Source organism: Osmerus mordax, chromosome 10 (assembly GCF_038355195.1).
Source record: "Osmerus mordax isolate fOsmMor3 chromosome 10, fOsmMor3.pri, whole genome shotgun sequence".
In the NCBI taxonomy this organism is placed as follows: domain Eukaryota; kingdom Metazoa; phylum Chordata; class Actinopteri; order Osmeriformes; family Osmeridae; genus Osmerus; species Osmerus mordax.
Window position 1 is genome coordinate 17,146,214 of NC_090059.1, and position 19,801 is coordinate 17,166,014.

At 48.8% G+C, this 19,801-nt stretch overlaps 2 protein-coding genes across 2 annotated transcripts; one reads left to right on the top strand and one right to left on the bottom strand.

Annotated features, from left to right (window-relative positions):
• Positions 1-418: 418 nt before the first annotated feature.
• On the bottom strand, positions 419-5,174 carry btbd17a (BTB (POZ) domain containing 17a). The gene is made up of 3 exons (XM_067245116.1): positions 5,040-5,174; positions 3,485-3,773; positions 419-2,249 (listed from the first exon to the last, which is right to left on the bottom strand). Exons 1-3 carry the CDS (start codon positions 5,134-5,136, stop codon positions 1,175-1,177), a joined length of 1,461 nt encoding a protein of 486 aa, XP_067101217.1. The 5' UTR covers positions 5,137-5,174; the 3' UTR covers positions 419-1,174.
• An 8,828-nt stretch (positions 5,175-14,002) lies between these two features.
• On the top strand, positions 14,003-15,988 carry gpr142 (G protein-coupled receptor 142). Its single transcript, XM_067245117.1, has 2 exons — positions 14,003-14,141; positions 15,027-15,988. The coding sequence occupies exons 1-2, from the start codon at positions 14,003-14,005 to the stop codon at positions 15,986-15,988; spliced, it is 1,101 nt and encodes a 366-aa protein (XP_067101218.1).
• The last annotated feature ends 3,813 nt before the right edge of the window (positions 15,989-19,801 follow it).

The window sequence follows — 19,801 nt, forward strand, 5'->3', positions numbered from 1 at the left end:
TGGGCCAAGGCTGGCAGCTGAACGCTCCTAACTTGGATCAGTGTGAGCCCCTGCGAGCGAACGTTTTTCCTGCTTGGAGCGCAAAGGACGATGGGAGATGTAGTAATTGTGACACATCCTTTCCGCAGCTTATAAACAGCTTCTCGTAAAGACATTTATAACATTTGAACGCAAACACGTATTACACAATTATGAGCAATCCAGTCATCGTTTATTTCTGATGATTTTCCATCATTCTTAGAGTGCTTAGGGCCAACGTGTTCATCTATTGCAATGGAACACAACAATGCAATAACAATAACTGTTGATGTATTTATCTACTAAACCAAAGAAGACTAAAACATTACAAACAATCAAATACTTCTTAAACATTTAGCTTTATTAAATGGTACCAAAATGAAAAAGTATTATTCTGAGGAGTGCCATCATTGGCACGTCATAGTCCTTTAGAAGAAAGCTTAAACTGTAGCTAAGGATGGTGACATAAATATCAATATGACATACAGTCCAACAGAATCTAACCTAAACAGATTTGAAAACCTGTGGTATTCACTACAATAAAGACCTATACTTCCCTAACAACTTTTCTGAAAATGCTTTTGTTTTTCATAGGCCATGCACAGGAGAGACAGGAACATCTGCATGTGAATCAAAACCACAGACAATAGCTATAAGTTAACTACGCTGGTGAACTGTGTAAACCTGAAAGCTGCAGGCAGAACATGTGAGATTTGAAGAGTTGTACCCCCTTACTGTAGATGTTAAGGGAACAATAGCACCAAGGAAATTATGATTAAAAATTTTATAAACATCAATATGCACATACACACATGAAAATGTCTAGGACCCAGTCATTGTTTATTGTGAACTCCTCTCATGACATGATTACTTCAGTATAACTTTGCAGATCTACCAAACACACCACTGCTTTATGAATGCAGACGTCCTGTAAAGTTATAGGCGTAGGCCTGCACACAAAATCCTGTTTTCAGTTTTAACTTAACGAGAATGTACGTATATGAAACACAAGAAGCCACCCACGTTGGCACACCCAAAGAGTTAGCCTTGGACCTGTGGCCTCCTGACCATGATGAGATATGAGAGTCTGAGAGTGCTGTGTGTGCGTGACGATCATCGCAGCGTGAGAACAGAGAGGTGTAGGAAGAGGGCTGGCTCAATTCTTGGTGGTGATGAGGGTCTGGTACAGGGGCTTGACCAGGATGTGGAGGTAGAGGGAGCCGTCGCTGAGGTATTCCGATGTTTTGCGGTGCAGGTCGGCTTCCGCCAGGAAGTCTCCGCTCTCCTCTGTGCTCTGGTGGAAGTTGTAGACGTGTTTCACCACCACCTTCCCCTGCTGTCTCGCCATGACCAGCACCGTCTTCTGAAAACTCACGCCGGCGAAGTCCGCGCTGGACGTGGCGGGCGTGATGATGATGCGCGGCCGCCCTCCGTCGACTCGCGTCGGCTGCATGGCTCCCGTTTCCGTGTACATGGGACGCATGCTGAGGGGAAGCCAACGCGGGGAGAAGAGGGCGTTCCACGTCACGCGCTTGACGGCGTCGTGACCGCTGGGGCCCAGCTGGGTCTGGAAGCTGGTGCTACGGTCATCACGCGAGGGGTTGTTTAGGACCCAGGGGGAGCCCCAGGCGGGAGACAGGTAGTTCCTGGGCATGAACAGACTGCAGTTCACATCAAAGAACTTGGCCATGTGCAGCGGCGATGCGGAGTGGAACTGGTAGGACATGTATAGGAGGTCTCGTACGGACTCCTGGTAGCGGGCGAGGGTGAGCGACTGGGTCTGCAGGCGGAACAGCTCCCGAGGCGGCATCATGGCGTAACGCACCGACCTCAGGGCGTTCTCGGCCGTCAGCCCGTCGGGATCGTTCTGGTTAATCCAGAGCTCCAGCGCGTCGAAGAGCTCCATCTCGCTCTGCAGGATGAGGTCGGAACGCTTCATGAGAGACATGAGGAGCTGGGCGCTGATGGTGCTCCACTCCCCGCTGCGCAGCACCGACGACAGGTTCCAGGAGAGGTACTGCAGGCAGCTGTCCCTCAGGGACACGTCTCCGGTCTGGAGGGCGTACTCGTACCAGCCCACCACGTGGCCCGAGGGAGAGTCGCGGGCCAGGTTCTGGGTCATGTACTGGGTGACACCCTGCTGGAGCCCCAGCACACGATACTTGGTGGCCAGCATGTGGAGAGGACGGGCCTGATCAAGGCGCAGGGAGATCTCTCCACAGTACAGATACCTGCACAGGGATGGAAACATTCCGGAAAAAAAACATTTGAATAAAATGGGTTTTGTCATCTTCAGTGCATCGACATAGACTCACATGCACACCTTATCTTTGATTACCAAACATTTTACCATAAAACAGTTTTTTCACTGAAGCACCCCTTGTTGGATTCGCTCCAGATTTGTTACCAGTGGAAAAAAAGCGACCTAGCCCTAACCCGCATTAGTTTTGCAATGTTGATCTTAAAGGCAACTTTATCTTGAGAATCTCCAGACAGAAACTCTACAGCTGTTGCCAAAAGTATTGGGAGCGACGTACATTTTGTGTTTGCAAAGCTTGCTGGGCCTTGGCATAAAATGACTGCTAACATAATTTCAGTAAGTCATATCAGGGAGTCAGGTGGCTGAGCGGTTAGAGAATCGGGCTAGTAATCAGAAGGTCGCCGATTCGATTCCCGGCTGTGCATAATGACGTTGTGTCCTTGTGCAAGGCACTTCAACCTACTTGCCTCGGGGGAATGTCCCTGTACTTACTGTAAGTCGCTCTGGATAAGAGCGTCTGCTAAATGACTAAATGTAAAATGTAAATATCAACTAGTTCTAGCCAGGTTAAATCACTATCATTCTGATTGGATTTTAAGATCAGATTGACTCCTGTAAAAGAGGGGACTATTTGCATATATTGAAAATGTTTGCCCCAAAAAAGCTTAAATATCAATGTGTATTCCAGTATTCTATATAAACATTTGAAAAAAAAATCCTCAAATACTGAACCAGTAAACATTTCAAAACACAACATTTGTCATTGCCAAAACTTATGGCCACGACTGTACCCTCTGACACAAGTTCAGCAGGATGCAGTTATTTATGTTAGCAGTAGGATGTACCTAATTTTAGGCCAATACCCTCAATGCTGCCCTTTGTTACATTTACAGAAGGGAACTTAATAAAATGGACCTCTATCATTTATTGATTAACCCTAGAGCCAGGCTGCTAACCTCTCTCTCTCAAAGTCAAATACTGTGGCTGGTGACAGCCCCCAGTGGCATGTCCACACCCCTGCTGTTAGGCTGGTGTTGCAGTTACATTTTATCTACCACTTGAGGGCACATGATTTCATTGCAATCAGGGAAGACAGTTCCCATCCTCAACAGGGCACTTTGGCAACAAATCATAAAAACGTATCAACTCTCTTGTAAATGTCTCCCAATGATTCCCTTCCGGCATATGCCCCCTCCCTTGGCCTACCTTATGAACTTGTCAAAGATGGCGGAGCACTCGCCGGTCTCCCTCAGGACCAGAGTGGAGGTGTTGCGACTGAGCAGCAGCCCCTCGAACACAGGGCTCTGCAGGGACAGAACCAGGGAGTGGGCCTGGATCACCTTCACCTCGTCCGCATTGAGGGTCTCCACCCTGAGGGCCACGTCGCTGCCGTTCCCCTGGGCCAGCAGAGCCTCCAGCCGCTGCACCAGGGACAGAGAGTGGCTGATGGTGTCACCACCACCGCCCCCATCCTGGGCCCCCACTGTCAAGATGCCTGGTGGAGGGAGAGGAGGAAACGATAGAAGGAGGAAGATGGGAGGCGTGGGCCGCAGGTGTGCAGGAGGTGAATGCAGCGATGGAAAAGAAGAGGCACAAAGAAGTTGGGTGGTGAAGGGAGGAGGAGGGGCATTGGGGGTGGAGGAATAGGAGGAGGAGGGGCATTGGAGATGGAGGAATAGGATGAGGAGTAGGGAATGGGGGCATGCAGGGGGGAGAGAGGGGAGAGGGGTAATGTTCAAAACAGGCTTGGCAGAAGTGCCCCCAATCCATGACATCGATCGGCACAGATGCGGGTCGGATTTAATTAAATCTTTCACACATCTGCTCCTAAAATACTGTAGGCTGTTGAGACATGTCCCGAAAAGTCAAAACCACTCACATGATGACTACATATACACTGGGGATCTAAACTTTGGTCCAATAGTCCGAAGTTCTTCTTTTGGATTCAGAATACAAAATATTTTGTGGCACTTCCCTTTCTTTGAGGTAAATGAGGAACTGGGTGGGCTGCAATGGTGTAAAGCTTCAGTAAAGTAGAATTGCTCCAGCAATCTCAACCGGTAGTAGCAAACCACAATGTCCTGTTTGACTGATTCACACAGATAAGAGCAGCACATCCGAATGCGGTCATCTTCCTTTGAATGAGATGATCTGGTCTCAATGTCTAAACAGCTCCAATGCGTCTTTCTCAGTGATGAGATATGATTAATAGTGCTTTTTTTTGTACAAAGCGTATACAAAAAGAGACAAGCACAAAAGTCTTCAAACCAACATGGAAAGATTCACACAGGACGACAGGGAGGAAAGATTGTAGACTTGCAGCACACACCAGAAAATATATATTTACGTAGTATTTTTTTCACTCCACAATGGAACCACAACATCATTGCAGAACAGAACTACATTACATTTACATTTAGTCATTTAGCAGACGCTCTTATCCAGAGCGACTTACAGTGAGTACAGGGACATTCCCCCGAAGCAAGTAGGGTGAAGTGCCTAGCCCAAGGACACAACGTCATTTGGCATGGTCGGGAATCGAACTGGCAACCTTCAGATTACTAGCCCGATTCCCTAACCACTCAGCCACTTGACTCCTACATATGAGAACTGCATCTCAGTTGACAGCAAAGATGAGGTTAGACAGTGTGTGTTAAAGTGAGTCCTTGCCTCTCCTTGCCTGGGTGGGCAAGGTGAGCGGCATGGGTCTTACCTCCAGTGGGAGGGCCTGGGTGGGCAAGGTGAGCGGCATGGGTCTTACCTCCAGTGGGAGGGCCTGGGTGGAGGCCAAGGGCCAGGAGAAGTGTCCCGATGTGGATGTGGGTCAGGAGCCCTGTAGGGCGCACTGGGAACATCATCCCTCTGTCTTCTTTATCTTGTCCAACTGCAAACACGCCTCTCCCTATCCCAATTTATTTTTCTTTCTCTCTCTCTCTCTTTCTTTCTTTCTTTCTTTCTTTCTTTCTTTCTTTCTCTCTCTCTCTCTCTCTCTCTCTCTCTCTCTCTCTCTCTCTCTTTCTTTCTTTCTGTCTTCCTAACCCCCTCTTGGCTTCTCTCTCTGTCTCTCTCTCCCTCTGTCTGTGCCCCTCTCCCTCTCTCCTCAGTGGTGAAATGCAGTGACCTGGTTGCAGTTTTGTCTGTCCTTCTGTGTGTGAGGAGCAGGACCTCTGTGTGCAGATGGCACCGCGTGGTTCTTCTGGGCAATATCCGGCAGTTCGCATGGAAACCCCATCGATCCGTGGAATCTGGCGGCCGGGCCGTTGTCACGGCGACGGCTTTGATTCCCGAAACGTCCCTTGTTTTGGGTGGCGCTCAGAGAGGGGCATTGATCGGGAGAGAGGCGGGGCACGTGGACCCTCACCCCAGCAGCTGAGGTTGAACTTCTGAAGGAGCAGGGTAAGACTGGGAGTGTGTGTGTAAGTGTGTGTGTGTCTGTACCTGTGTGTGTGTGTGTTTCTGTGTGTGTCTGTGTGTGTGTGTGTGTGTGTGTGTGTGTGTGTGTGTGTGTGTGTGTGTGTGTGTGTGTGTGTATGTGTGCGTGTGCCAGGGTTGTGTAAGAGATGAACTTGTCTGAAGAGTTTGGAGGGTAAATCTGTTGATGATCTATAATATACTCAATAAACTTATCAACACATGGTAAATCCCTATCAATTGACCCTGACACCAATCTTACAAAGATGTAGTTGACATTCTGTTAACAGTTTATTGATGACATGAACATCTACAGATGTCTCTACATGGGACATCTGTATAAAGTTCAACTTTGCAATAAATTATTATTATTATTATTATTACTACAGGCAGTGTTGCTCTGCAGTTTTTGTCTGTGTTCTGTATGTGTGTCAGTGTACACAACCAGCGAATCGTGATACAGCAGCCCAAACTATTTCTGGCTTCAGGCAAGACTGTTTAATTAGAAGTAGTAATTGAGAAGGTCAATATCCAATCGTTCCCTATGCATGTGCCTGGCTGTCACATCAAAAAAGGCCTCATATGGGAAAAGGCCAAACCGACACACCCCAAGTTCCTTGTTTCTGTGAAGTTGTTTCAGTCTCTCGTGATCCCTGTACTTGGAGGTCCGCGAAAACAATCTTTTTGTAGCGACGGTAATAGAGCAAAAGGCCTATTATGTCCGTGTTGACCCAATAGTGTGGGCTTCCCCGGAGGGCTATTGATCACGCGTGCTGACAGTCAAGGTCGATGATGATCCCAGTTGGCACGTTCTTTAATCACACTCTGATTCTACGAACGGCTGTAAACCGTGTTTGGCTAGGCTCCAATAGTGACGCTTGGCGCGCACACTTTTTATGTTTAGTTGTTTTTCACACACACGGAAACTGGAAGTCATCTGACGCGGGCCAACGATACATGTCTCTCTCTATCCCTTTCTTACTTTGACACAGTTGGATTTGATTTGACAATGTTGATCTTGATCGTACTTTGATTTGATCACATTTTAAACATCCGTTCCTGAAACGAAGCCAAAATAAACAATCTCTTTGAATCACCACAAGAGGGCATACTCGCCATGTGTCGAATGATTGAGACATCATAGCATTCGAGCCTACATGATACTGGTCATCTTCTCAGGCTGCTCGTCATGGAAACAAGATGATTATAATGATTTCCCTCTGTGATCTGATAATGAGACCATGCTCCAGTTGATCGGGTCCTCTCCTGCCTATTTATCATCCCTATAAATCCTGATTGCCCAAACCAATTCGGCGAGCTGAAAACAAAATAACTATAAAACAGTCAAAATCAAAGAATGGAGTTTAATAATCATTCAGATCATCAACATCAGCTTATCAACAAATGTGTATTTAAAGTAATCGTTGCTGTAGTAAAATAGGCAATAAGCAAATACCCTCTTGTGGAGAACATTATCTGGGCTTGGTTGTTTAACCAATGAGGAGTTGACAGTTGTGAATTCCTGTTACAGCAGTGGAGGGTCTCATCACTGAAAGCAGCGCTGAGTGGCAGATTTAAAAACACGGGTTATAAAAGCCAGCCAGGTCAGAGTGACCTGTGAGGACTGCTCTGCTGTTTAATGGCCTCTTATACACACACACACACACACACACACACACACACCACAAGGTCCTCCTGCCACACAGTGACTCAGTGAGGGGGAAATATGTTTTGCAGTGCCGGGCATTTCTGACAGAGTGCTTGTAGGGAGACAGATACTGCCTATACGACTGAGCTTAGCCATTAGCCCCTGCAAGCATGAAATAGTCTCCTGGAGTCATTTAGAATATGATCTAGTGGAGGGAGACCTCATTCATATGACGGGCCTGCTAACAGAGATATTATTAGCAGCAACACAGTCTCAATTCTCATTAACTCCTTGTGGGTCTAAGCCTCAATGCCTGGCAGGGGGACGAGACTACACACACAGGCATGCATGTACACACACACACACACACACACACACACACGCACACACACACACACACACACGCACACACACACACACACACCCTACACAGCATCAAGTTATGCTGCCACGCTCTCAGTCTGTACCCCACATCTCTCTGCCATCGCAGGCTCAATGTTACCCAGCTGGCCCCAAGGCCTTCACAGTGGCTCTGCTTGTCTGAACTGGAGCCGATGCAGAGAGATAACAAGCTGGCCCACTCAGAGGCTGTTTGAAAGAAAGAATACTAAACAGAATAGCTTCCTCAAAGGACTCTAATTTGACCCACCAGTGTGAGAACCCTCGCTGTGAGGAGACGGGGACCATAAACAGGCTCGTTAAGTCTGACTGCAGTTAAATAGCACGATTATTGACAGGTCGAGGTGGAGGGCCATTGGATTTGTTCCCACAGAATGACATCATGGGCAGAGGTTGGGAAAAGATTACAATGAGCTCCTGGTGCTCGTGTTGTCTTGGATCATTCTGTTCTTAAATATTTTATGAGGTAGATGGAGAAAATGATTGCGACTTCACCGAAAGATGTTTATCGGCCAGGCATAAGTCAGGGACATGGAATCAGCATCGCTTTGTGTCATTTGTGCTTTGTGCGCAAAAGGAACATAATTGTATTGAGATTCACGTTCGGACTTTAAGATTCACCGTGGTCATGCGTGAAGCGACGCGCCCGCTACTGTGCTTAACGCTCGGCCAGCGGGAACAGCGAATTAGCAGGAACGTATCGACTGTGCGGTGGCATATCAGCGGACAAATTAGAGCAATAAAGCACAGAAATGCTGTGTTCAGCCCCTCTCGTCCAGCAAGACCACTCCATCACCCCCCGCAGATCTCCACCCGCCCAGCCTGATTGATGGAGGACCATGTCCGTCCACGCTCACTGACGTTCGGGGTTCATTACACGCTCTGCTGGGCCTCGCTGCCGAGTAAGGTGGCGAGGCGTGGGTGTATACGTATGTTCGATAAACACATACAGCAATAATCATAAATAGACCCACCCCACCATGCACTTTGCTGCAGTGCAGTTCTGGTGGGACCAGTTTTGGCTTTGGTGACCTCTGATCGTTGTCTTTACTGTTATCCACTTGTTGTTACACTGGTTCTTGACATGGGGTGCATCGAAATCTGTAAAAACTAAATACATCATTACGTTTACTGAACATAGATCCTAACTGTGTGTTTTTGAGGAAAACTCTCCCCCCCCCAAAGCATTTGTTTTTACTCATCAAATGTACTTAGGTCTGCATATTAACTGCTAGTTATTGTGACAATTGACTCGCCATAGCTAATTGTCAGTGTTTCGCATTACAGAAGAGAACACTGACAAACAAAGTAAGCTGTATTTGTTTTTGTGTTTAACATCAGTGTGCTGCTTGTGCAACAGCGGTTGCCAGCTATATTTGGAGGGATATTTGCATTCTGATCACAGCCTGTGTAAACCCTCTGAGACCTTGTTAAAGCATGTACACACACACACACACTCTGACAGACACACACACACACATTGACAGACAGACACACACACACACACACACACACAGAAACACACACACTACCTCCACAGTTCAACCTCTCATTCACCTGTTTCTATCCACCAATCCTTCTCCCCCTCCCTCCCCCTCCCTCCCCCTGCTTCCCCCTCTCCCTTCCTCCCTTCCTCCCTCCCTCCCTCCCCTCAGTCGTGTCTCTCCTCTCCTTCTTCACTGCCTCTTCCACTCTCCGCAGGGATGTGCCTGCTGCTAGTAGCCCTCTCCTCCTCCTACTCCTCCTCCTCCTCCTCCCAGGCCGTCTGGTCTGTGACCGTGACCGGCAGCAGCATTGGTGTGGACCGGCCGGATGGAACACAGAGCCCCTGGACAGGCTGTGAGACAGATGGACAGACAGAGTGACAACTGGCTGTGAAGGTAGGATCCCCCTCTCTTTACCTGAGGCAGTCAGAACACGGCACACCTACATTCCGCCACACAGCACCAGACAACACAGGAACTGACCATAGAAGGGAATAGATGGCCACATCTGTCTTTCCTCTGTCACTGTTTATAGAATGGACTGTTACTAGGTTGTTAAGTAAGTACATGTGTCTTGTCTGGTGTCTTTGTTGCTGATGCACTTTAACAATGTACAAAAGTAAAAAGTTAAGAATCCAATGGCAAAGTTCTATGTTCTGTCTGTTGTGGAAGCACTTCTGCAAAGACACTCAGGTATGCCTATCAGTGCAGGAAATAGTTTGGTCTGTCTCATTTTATAGCAACAGGCAGTTTTTATGTGTTATCGTCACCCTATTCTGTTTTACTAACAAGTGCCTCATAACATTGTTCAGTTTACACCGCAGCCAACTTATTGTTCTGGAGTGTGTCATGTCTATATCAGAAGCCAGTGGAAATCCATGGGGTCAGTTTTGAAGTTGCAGAATGTGAACTGCAGCACAACAAACAGAATTGGGTTTCTTCAGACACAGGTTCGGGTGTAGCTTTCCCTTTGTCTCTCAGTTATCTAACACCCTTCGGGAACCACTGCACTGCAGCGCTGTCACGAGTTGCAAGGCTGAAACCCGAACGCCTGCATCAAACACAGAAACGTGGTCGTTTCCTCTCGGTTCTGAAACCATGATACGTACAGAGTGGCCGAGCCACTGTCCTTCTGCCCCCCCCCCCTCTCCCCCTCTCTCCCCCGAGGCTGTTGTTTCAGGTGTAGCGTCCCACTATGAATAATTGAGAGGGTCCAGTGGAGCAGAGGGACTAAAGATAGAGTTCACTTTGGCTCCATGGACACCCAACCAACCCAACCCCCCCCCCCCGCCCCCCCCCACCCCCTGCAGATCCTCTGCCTTAGTTCATCCGGATCTGAGCCCCCTTAAGACAACCATTGAAAATAGAGCCTTAATCAGGAACATGCACTGGCCTATGAACCCCCCAGGGTTGCCTCCGCCAGCCCCGCGGAGCGACGGCCCCCCCGGGCCCCCCCAGGCCCCCCCGGGCCCCCTGTCTCTGCGTTCCCAGGGAGCTTACTTCAGAGGCCCCCCGCTGCTCCAGCGAAGCGGCCTGATGGAGTCTGTCTGTCAGCAGAGCCATCCAGAACATTCCATCCTGGGAGTTACTCGTACACACGTGGGCCCGACAGGCAGGACAAACGGCTGCCGCGGTCGTACGGCGTCGGAGTTTCAAACACGTATCAGGAATTCCCTCTTCCCTGTGTGAAGTGGATGGGAAAATCCGGGAGCCAGAGAGCCAGAGAGCCGTGTTTTTTCCCTCCCCCTGTGTTTGTGCTGTGTCTCTGGGACACATGGTTCTGAGGGAGATCCTGAGGTCCAGGGGAGGGGGGCTGAGGGCTGTGGGAGGGTGACTCCCAGTATAGCGAACAGAAGCCTGACTTTAATGTGAGGCCCCCTCCGCTCCTCACGACCTGCATGAGAACGGTCCTGGACTGCTGACCGCAGCCTTCAAGAGGATCTAGTTGAAAGAGAAAGGCTGAGGGTGTTGTTGTCTTTCTCATAACTGTCAACTCTCCCACTGCTCGCTGGTGGGGTTGAGGAGGGGGTGGCGGTGGAGGTGGAGGAGGTGATGGTGGGGGTTGTGGAGGGTGTGGTAGGGGTTGTGGAGGGGGTAGTAGTGGGAGGGTTGTGGAGGGGGTGGAGGTGGAGGGGGTGGAGGTGGGAGGGTGACGGGGTTGAAGAGAGAGGGGTGTTCTCAGAGAATCGCTCTCTCCCTATGAAAACCAGGACTTCCCATCTCCGCAAGTGTGCTTTTTACACAACGCAGGCTGACACACCATAGTTTCAGCCGTTCATCCCAGCATCTGTTTGCTTTCCAGCGGAGATATTACATCAGAACGATAGGGTGGGATTAAAGCTCTTACAAGTACTCATGCTCAACCTCAAACGAGACGCTGGTCTTGAGCGGCCTGTTTGATTGATGGTCTTCTGCAGCCTTGGTGCTGCGCAGGCTGAAAGTGAAGAGTTTGTTAGAGGTCATCACTGAAGATTATTGGGGCGGTCAAGAGGTAAAACGGCTGTTGTTGGAAAGACAGATTTCTTGTCAGGACGGTGTTTGGGAATGGTGACCTGTTTGTGTTGGTCTTAATGTTATCTGCTGGCTACAAATTGCGGAAAGAAATGAAAAGAGAGTCTGCCTTATCGTCTTCTGTTCTGGACGTTTCCCCTGCAGTCACAAGGATGGTAGAGCCGGGACATACAGTAATTGCAGCATTACATTTACATTTTAGTCATTTAGCAGACGCTCTTATCCAGAGCGACTTACAGTAAATACAGGGACATTCCCCCTGTAAGGCTGGGTGTCAAACCTGCCCCCACCTCTCATATGCTAAAGTATGGATTTTCTGGACGGTCTCAACTTGATGGCCCTCACACCCCATTCAAGATTTGGTCTGATTGGTTGGTCTTGTGTATAAAGGGAATTGTAATGCATTGTTCTGTGGATTCTCCATCTCCTGAGACCTTCTACCTCAGTTCTCCCTTGTCCTTCTCCTTCCTCACCTCTTGCTTTCTCTCTGATTTACAATGATCATGGTAGAGTAGGTAAGATTTAAAGCTTTCATATTGTAACATGTTTGCCTTGTAATTGATTTCATTCATTTGCAATGTCATTAAATGCGTATTTCATTTAACCGTACTTTGACCATTCTTGCTCTGATTTAACCCATAGAGTCAAATACCTGGAATTCTATTTGTATTGGCATTATTTGGTTCATGCTAATACACTGTTCAGTTTCCCATCTTCCTTTAAACCATAGGGGAATTCGTTTTGGTTGTTTGGCCCCCTACACCCCCGAGGCAAGTAGGGTGAAGTACCTTGCCCAAGGACACAACGTCATTTTTGCACGGCGAGGAATCAAACTGGCAACCTTCAGATTACTAGCCCGATTCCCTAACCGCTCAGCCACCTGACTCCTGAGCATGATAAAGCTGAATTCAATATAGTATTTTTTTTGACTCAACCACCTTTCCCATGCATCAAAAAACGGGACATATCAAAAATCAATTGTCATTTTTTCTGGTAAAACAACAAAAGAATAACAACACTGATCTCCACTTTGACCACATAGTGAGATACAGGAACCTCATCATGTATTGGCAGTGAAGCACTTGTACTTTGTATCCTTGTCTTTAGGAAACAAAACATGTCATGACTGTGAGCTTATATGTGAACCTGACACTACTTTAAATTAATCTGATTCAATGTGCCAACAATCTGATTAAATGATTGAAAGCAGAAAATCTGCTTATAAAGCGGTATGCTCCTGCTACCAAGCTATGCGTCCGATATGGACAACCAACGTTCCGACAGAGTTCAATTGGAAATTCAGCAACAAGAGAGGTGATTGGTTATTATCATGATGAACAGAAAGCACTTCTTCACTGGCAGGTCAAGCATTGAGTGTTTGGCACAATCCTCCCAGTAGCCAGGCCAGAAGGTTTTGTTTTGGAGACTTTTACAGGCTACAGCTCATCACACATTACAGCAGGCCTGTAAGCAAGATGAGGGCAATTGAGGGCAGGGCGAAAGGATGACTTTAACCTAGTTCGCGATTCGCATTTAACTCCAGTTAGAGCAATCTCCCCTGTCGAGGGGGAATCATCCTGCTGGCGTTGATCGTTGATCAAACACAGAGATGGTGATTTGATGCAGGATCCACGTCGGTGTCAGCAGCTAAAACATGTGAGCCATAAAGACGACAGCAAACAAGTATACCCTGCTTGGATGAGTAGACTAAATTAGGGATAGACAGAGAAGAGACAGAGGAAGAAAAACAGGAAAGGAGAGAAGAGAGAGACAGAGAGGGAGAGAGAGAGAGAGAGAGAAGAGAGAGAGAGAGCGAGGGAGGGAGGGAGGGAGGGAGAGAGAGAGAGAGAGAGAGAGAGAGAGAGAGAGAGAGAGAGAGAGAGAGAGAGAGAGAGAGAGAGAGAGAGAGAAGTGGGGGAAGGGGGGAGTCAGTACTGATGGGGTCATCTTTGTCCATCTGCTGTTGTGGTCATCCTACACTAATTGACTGAGTCCAATCTCCATGGTGCCAGGCACCTTTACTAACACAGCTTCTCTTCAAGCCCCCTCCTCAGTCTTCATGGCCTGTTACCTGACAGTCCCTTTCCCCGGCAACGCTGACATGAATTAGGGTATGGCTGACATGAGCACACTCTAAAAGGGAAGATTCTCATCGACAGATGAAGACTTAACACCTATGTATGTTTAAACTAAGCTCCTGGATTCTCATGACCACACAATGTTTCGTTTTCCAAACGTGTTCATATTTATCTCCAGGTGAAGCTGGAGGTCATGATTGATTGGCCGAATGTGACGGTGGTCAGCCACCCAGAGCAGAGCCTGAAGCCTGAGGAGATCCAGAGGTCCAAATGTATCCTGGGCTTCTTCCCTGTGGTCTACTACAGCGCCCTCCTCTGTGTCGGTGTACCAGGTACAGAGCTCACCGGCAGACGATGCCTTTGTACAACATGAGGAGTTTATAAATAGGAAGGGAGAGTGAGGATTCTTTCTTACTCCACTCAGATGTTTAAAAGCCACGGATGAGTCCATTCAATTCAGCGATAGGCATTTTCACTGGATAATCCGTCATTCTTTATCTTGGTTGATGGTTTTACGCTGTGCAAATGACCACGTTTTGCACTCTCCATTTACGGCTTCCTGATTGGGTTCCGTCACCATGACGACCTGTCACTTCCTCTCCCTCCCGTTCACTCCCTGGTTGACAATGTTCCAGACCACGTGTTCCAGACAGGGAGGGCAACACTTCAGCAGTCACAGTGAAGGAGGATGTCTTTATGTTCATTCGTTGTTGTTGCAGGACTGTAGTGGCTGATATCGATCCAGCAGTAGCCTGGATGAGACAGGAAGGGAGCGAGGGAGGGAGGGAGGGGTTCACTCACTGCGAAGCTGCGTAATGACCTCTGGGATGCACCCAGGCCACAGTGGAGTAATTACCCCCAGGGGGGATTGATGGAGCGAGGTGAGGGGAGGGGGTGGTACTGGATCTGAGACAGACTGGGATTGTGAGGTGAGGATGGCTTCTCGTTGATGAGCTGTCTAGTGAACAGAGGTAAAATGTATTGCTTTCAGACAACATGAGACATACTGTACACAAGACATACTGTACTGGAAGCATCTGAAATCAATGCACTGTGTTTTACTTCTACTGAAAATACTGCCACAAACATACTGTAGAAATATCTGCCTAGCCGAAGAGCTAAACAGGATCTGGTCATGTATGGTGTTGCATGAGTTAAACAAGGAGCCTAGGCCTCTCTTTTCACTTTCTCTCCTCCTCTCGTTCCCTCTCTGTCAGTAAACATCCTGACGGCAGTGGCCTTGTCCAGGCTTGCAGCCCGCACCCAGAAGGCTTTGTACGTGTACCTGCTAGCGCTGACGGCCTCTGACATCCTGTCCCAGCTCTTCATCATCTTCGTGGGTTTCCTGTTGGAGACGGCCGTGTTCCACCGCGAAGTCCCGGCTCTCCTGCTCCACTCCGTCAGCGCCCTGGAGTTCGCCGCCAACCACGCCTCCATCTGGGCCGCCGTGCCCCTCACGGTCGACCGCTACGTGGCGCTGTGCCACCCCCTCCTCCACCGCCAGATCAGCTACCCGGAGCGGGCGCGCAGGATCATCGCCGCCGTCTTCCTGTTGGCGCTGGCGTCGGGCGTGCCGTTCTTCTGGTGGTCGGACATGTGGCGGGTCAGTCGCCCGCCCACGACGCTGGACACCGCCCTGATCTGGACGCACGTGACCATCATCTACTTCCTGCCTTGCGGCACCTTCCTGGTTCTGAACTCGCTCATCATCCGCCGGCTGCGAGCTCGCCAGAGGCAGCCGTGCTGCCAGGAGGAGTGCGGCCCCCGCGCCGCCACGGCGAGGCGTCTGGGGAAGACCACGGCCATGCTGCTGGCCATCACCTCCGTGTTCTCGGTCCTGTGGGCTCCCAGGACGGCGGTGGTCATCTACCACCGCTACGTCTCCTCCGTCTACAGGGACTGGCGCGTCCACCTGGCCTACGACCTGTCCAACATGCTGGCCATGCTCAACACCGCCGTCAACTTCTTCCTCTACTGCTTCGTCTCCAAGCCCTTTCGTGCCGCCGTGCGGGACGTCCTGCTGCTGAGGGGCGGGGCGCTGCACCCCCGACGCACCCTCCCCCACCAGCGGGCCCCCGCCCACGCCTCCACCTCCTCGCTGTCAAGCGGGACCAAGCGCCCCCAGCCAGACTCCACCCCCCTACCGACAGGAGCATGCAAGGACAGCCAGACCATGTGACCCCCTCCTTCCCCTGTATGTCTAACTGGCCCCACTCCCACGGCCCTGAAGCACTTAGGCCCTCTGAGCCACCCTGTGCATTCCAGGCCTGTCCTCAGACAGCACGCCAATCATCCTCTGAGCATTCTCCAAGGGCCAAACAGTTTTTTTTACAGATGTTATTTTATCATGTTATTCTTCACGGAAATTAACAAACGTGACACAGTATTTATTATTGACACTGTCAGTGGATCACAAAATGAGTGCTCTTTTTCGCCCAAGCATGGTACATGATATCTTTGGGGGGGACACTTTAGGTTTGGTGTGCTGCCAGTGAGCTACAGTGTGCTGGGTAGCCTGGTAGCATGGTAATGAAGAACAGTCAGAATTCATTACAATGTGAGTCGACTCTAATCATGTTAAATATTCAAAATGCAACCCAATTCGTATTTTTTTATCAAACGTTGATGAAGACAGGATTCTGGAGAGTTAGAAGCTGCAGATTGTGGATCTCCATGGATCTTTCTGGAAGAGCTGCAACACTCCTCTGTGGAGCAAACAGTCCACCTGCCCAAATCACTGTACGTCAGGCTTGCTGAGCACAACTAATGGAGCAGAGAAATAAGCCCTTCACCGCTACAGCAAACTCCGAATAGCAAACCACAGCTGTTAACGCTTGTGTTTATTTTTCATGAAATGCAACTCGATGGGGCCTTAAATGAAGGTTTGCTGTCTAAGCACAGGGAGTGAAGCCCACGCTATTCAAACACTCTCTACCCCCCCCCCCTCCCCTGTGGGGTTAGTCCAGCTAAACAAACCAAACAGCAGACTGATGGTCGGCACAAACACACGTGTCGGCCAGTACATTTCCATCCTGAGCGGTACGGCTACTTTAGCAAGCAAACGTAGCACAAAAGTCATGCAAATCGTTTCTGAACGAATGTGTGAGATCTTGACTTTGGCTTGCTACATAGTGACTGCATTTGTTTAGCAATATTGGGAACAGCAATCTGCTCTTAAATTGAGTTTTAATTAAAAAGCAGAGTGCGGAGGCCCCTTCCTGTCACAGCTTTGATCGTTTATTGATCGTGTTGCTCATCAATGCCTACCGAGGAAAAGGCCTTTAGAGAAGGTCATATCTTGATTGAAATGCATGCTTTCATTTCAATTTTAGTAGTTTATCCATCAGAATGAATACTTGTTGATATGATTCTTTTTTTCCTCACAGATCATGTGGATGATTTTGGGGAAAAGTTTTTAAAAGATTAGTGAAAAAAGATAGTGTATTCTGTATATTTTTTACAACCGCATACAATCATAACCACATCACAGAATAGTCTTAGCAATGTTTTGAATCTTGAATGTGAAAGCCTGTCATAATCAGTAAGTGATATGATTGTGTGAAACTAGACCTCTTTCAAAAGGCAGCTTACTGTACATCCTCACTGATTCCATGATTGTGACTCAGCGAGTCTAGAACGTGATGTTTTAACAGAGCTCACTGTAAAGGCTGCTATACAGTAAAGGTAGTGTACACAACTGTGGTCCAATCTATGTTTAAGCTGACTTTAACCCATCACTGATCAAGCCTAGTCTTTCAAAGCTCATCTCCATTGATGTTTCCTTGTGGTCTCAGCGCAGCCCCTTAAATCCAATGCCAGCTCAGTGAGACATAGGACAGGTCACCAGCTCAGTGAGACATGGGACAGGTCACCAGCTCAGTGAGACATAGGACAGGTCACCAGCTCAGTGAGACATAGGACAGGTCACCAGCTCAGTGAGACATGGGACAGGTCACCAGCTCAGTGAGACATGGGACAGGTCACCAGCTCAGTGAGACATAGGACAGGTCACCAGCTCAGTGAGACATAGGACAGGTCACCAGCTCAGTGAGACATGGGACAGGTCACCAGCTCAGTGAGACATGGGACAGGTCACCAGCTCAGTGAGACATGGGACAGGTCACCAGCTCAGTGAGACATGGGACAGGTCACCAGCTCAGTGAGACATAGGACAGGTCACCAGCTCTCCCTCATCTACTGACACGTTCTTATGAGACACTAATGGACTGCTGTGTGTTCTGATGCCTCGGATCCCAGTCACCTCTCAGCCTCTACCGCATGACCCCCTCTCAGCCTCTACCGCATGACCCCCTCTCAGCCTCTACCGCATGACCCCCTCTCAGCCTCTACCGCATGTCATCCTCTCAGCCTCTACTGCATGTCATCCTCTCAGCCTCTACCGCATGACTTCCTCTCAGCCTCTACTGCATGTCATCCTCTCAGCCTCTACCGCATGACTTCCTCTCAGCCTCTACCGCATGTCATCCTCTCAGCCTCTACCGCATGACTTCCTCTCAGCCTCTACCGCATGACTTCCTCTCAGCCTCTACCGCATGTCATCCTCTCAGCCTCTACCGCATGTCATCCTTGTGGACTCACTGGGTTCTTAGAGTCACACTGTGTGTCCATCCTACCCCCCCCCTGCATAGATACAGATGTTTCTTTGAAGGCGCTTCCCGTCGTCACATAAACAGATGGGGGGGGGGAGGGGCCTGCGATGGTAGCCACCCTGTGGAACGTATGCAGTCGGGGGGCGAAGAAGTCGAAGGGATCACAGAGGAAACAGGGGGGGGGGGGTGGGGACTGAAACAGGAGGAGGGAAAGAGGGGGAGGGAGAGAGGGGGAGGGAGAGAGAGGGAGAGAGGGGGAGGGAGGGAGGGAGAGAGAGAGAGGGGGAGGGAGAGAGGGGGAGGGAGGAAGGGAGGGAGAGGGAGACATTGGGTTTGTCTCTCTCTCTAATCCCCTGATTGTCACCTGGATGGTGCTCCGGCTTAGATACCTGTTCATTTGTTGTCACCTAACTCCACCCCTCCATGCCCCCCCACCCTACCCACTTCCTCCCCCATCCTCTAACTCACAATGAGAACCATAAAAGTGGAGATGAAACCTTCAAAGGTCTTCTGTTTGGATGTGCTTGCTATACTTTAGACTAGAGCATGTAAAAAAAATATCTAAATTCCTCCTGTCTGACGCACTTGCTTGAATTAGCCACTCTTAAAAAGAATACCCCATCCTTAAAACCAAAACCTGAAATCTCTTTTGCTACTTCTTTTGTTTTGCCTTGTGAAGTGAAGTTACGAGTGTTGTACTTGTCCTGCTTGCTCGGTTTGTTTCATTCAATGAATTTTATGCAATATTATGATCTTGTGTAAAGAAAAAGGACATGTTGCCCTTGCCTGTAGTTGTGTGGCTTCATGATAAATGTTTACATTACTTAGGTTCCAATTACCCTTTTCCTCCACAGCACAATTGTAATGCACACAATGGTACTGTCTTTGAGCACTGATACTGAGTTGTACTTTCATATGAAAATAAAATAAATGTCCAACCGGATGTGAGGTCCTTTTATTTACCCTCCGGCCAGCACACAGAACACTCAGCTGAATATCGTTCTGCATGACCCACATCCAGTAAAGCATTCTACCTTTTACAGTTACTGCTGCTAATCTTCTCTTCTCTATCTGGGGTTGCTACTTTGTCTCTGAAAGACTGCCGCAGCAGTGCGCCCGGGTATGGTTTTGTGTGAATATACAGTGTATTGTTTGGTTATATTATCCATAGGAAACTAATATTATTTATCTGTTAACATTAACAACTAGCAAGTTGACAGATAATTGAGTAAGTTTTTACTGTGTGAGTTGGATATAGGCCTACCTTATCTTGTAATTGTCGATGTAGCTCGAAACGTATGCCTACAATTTGAAACCCCCTCACCCCTCACCCCCTCACCCCTCTCACCCCCTCACCATTTAGTTACACAGCATTTTCTACA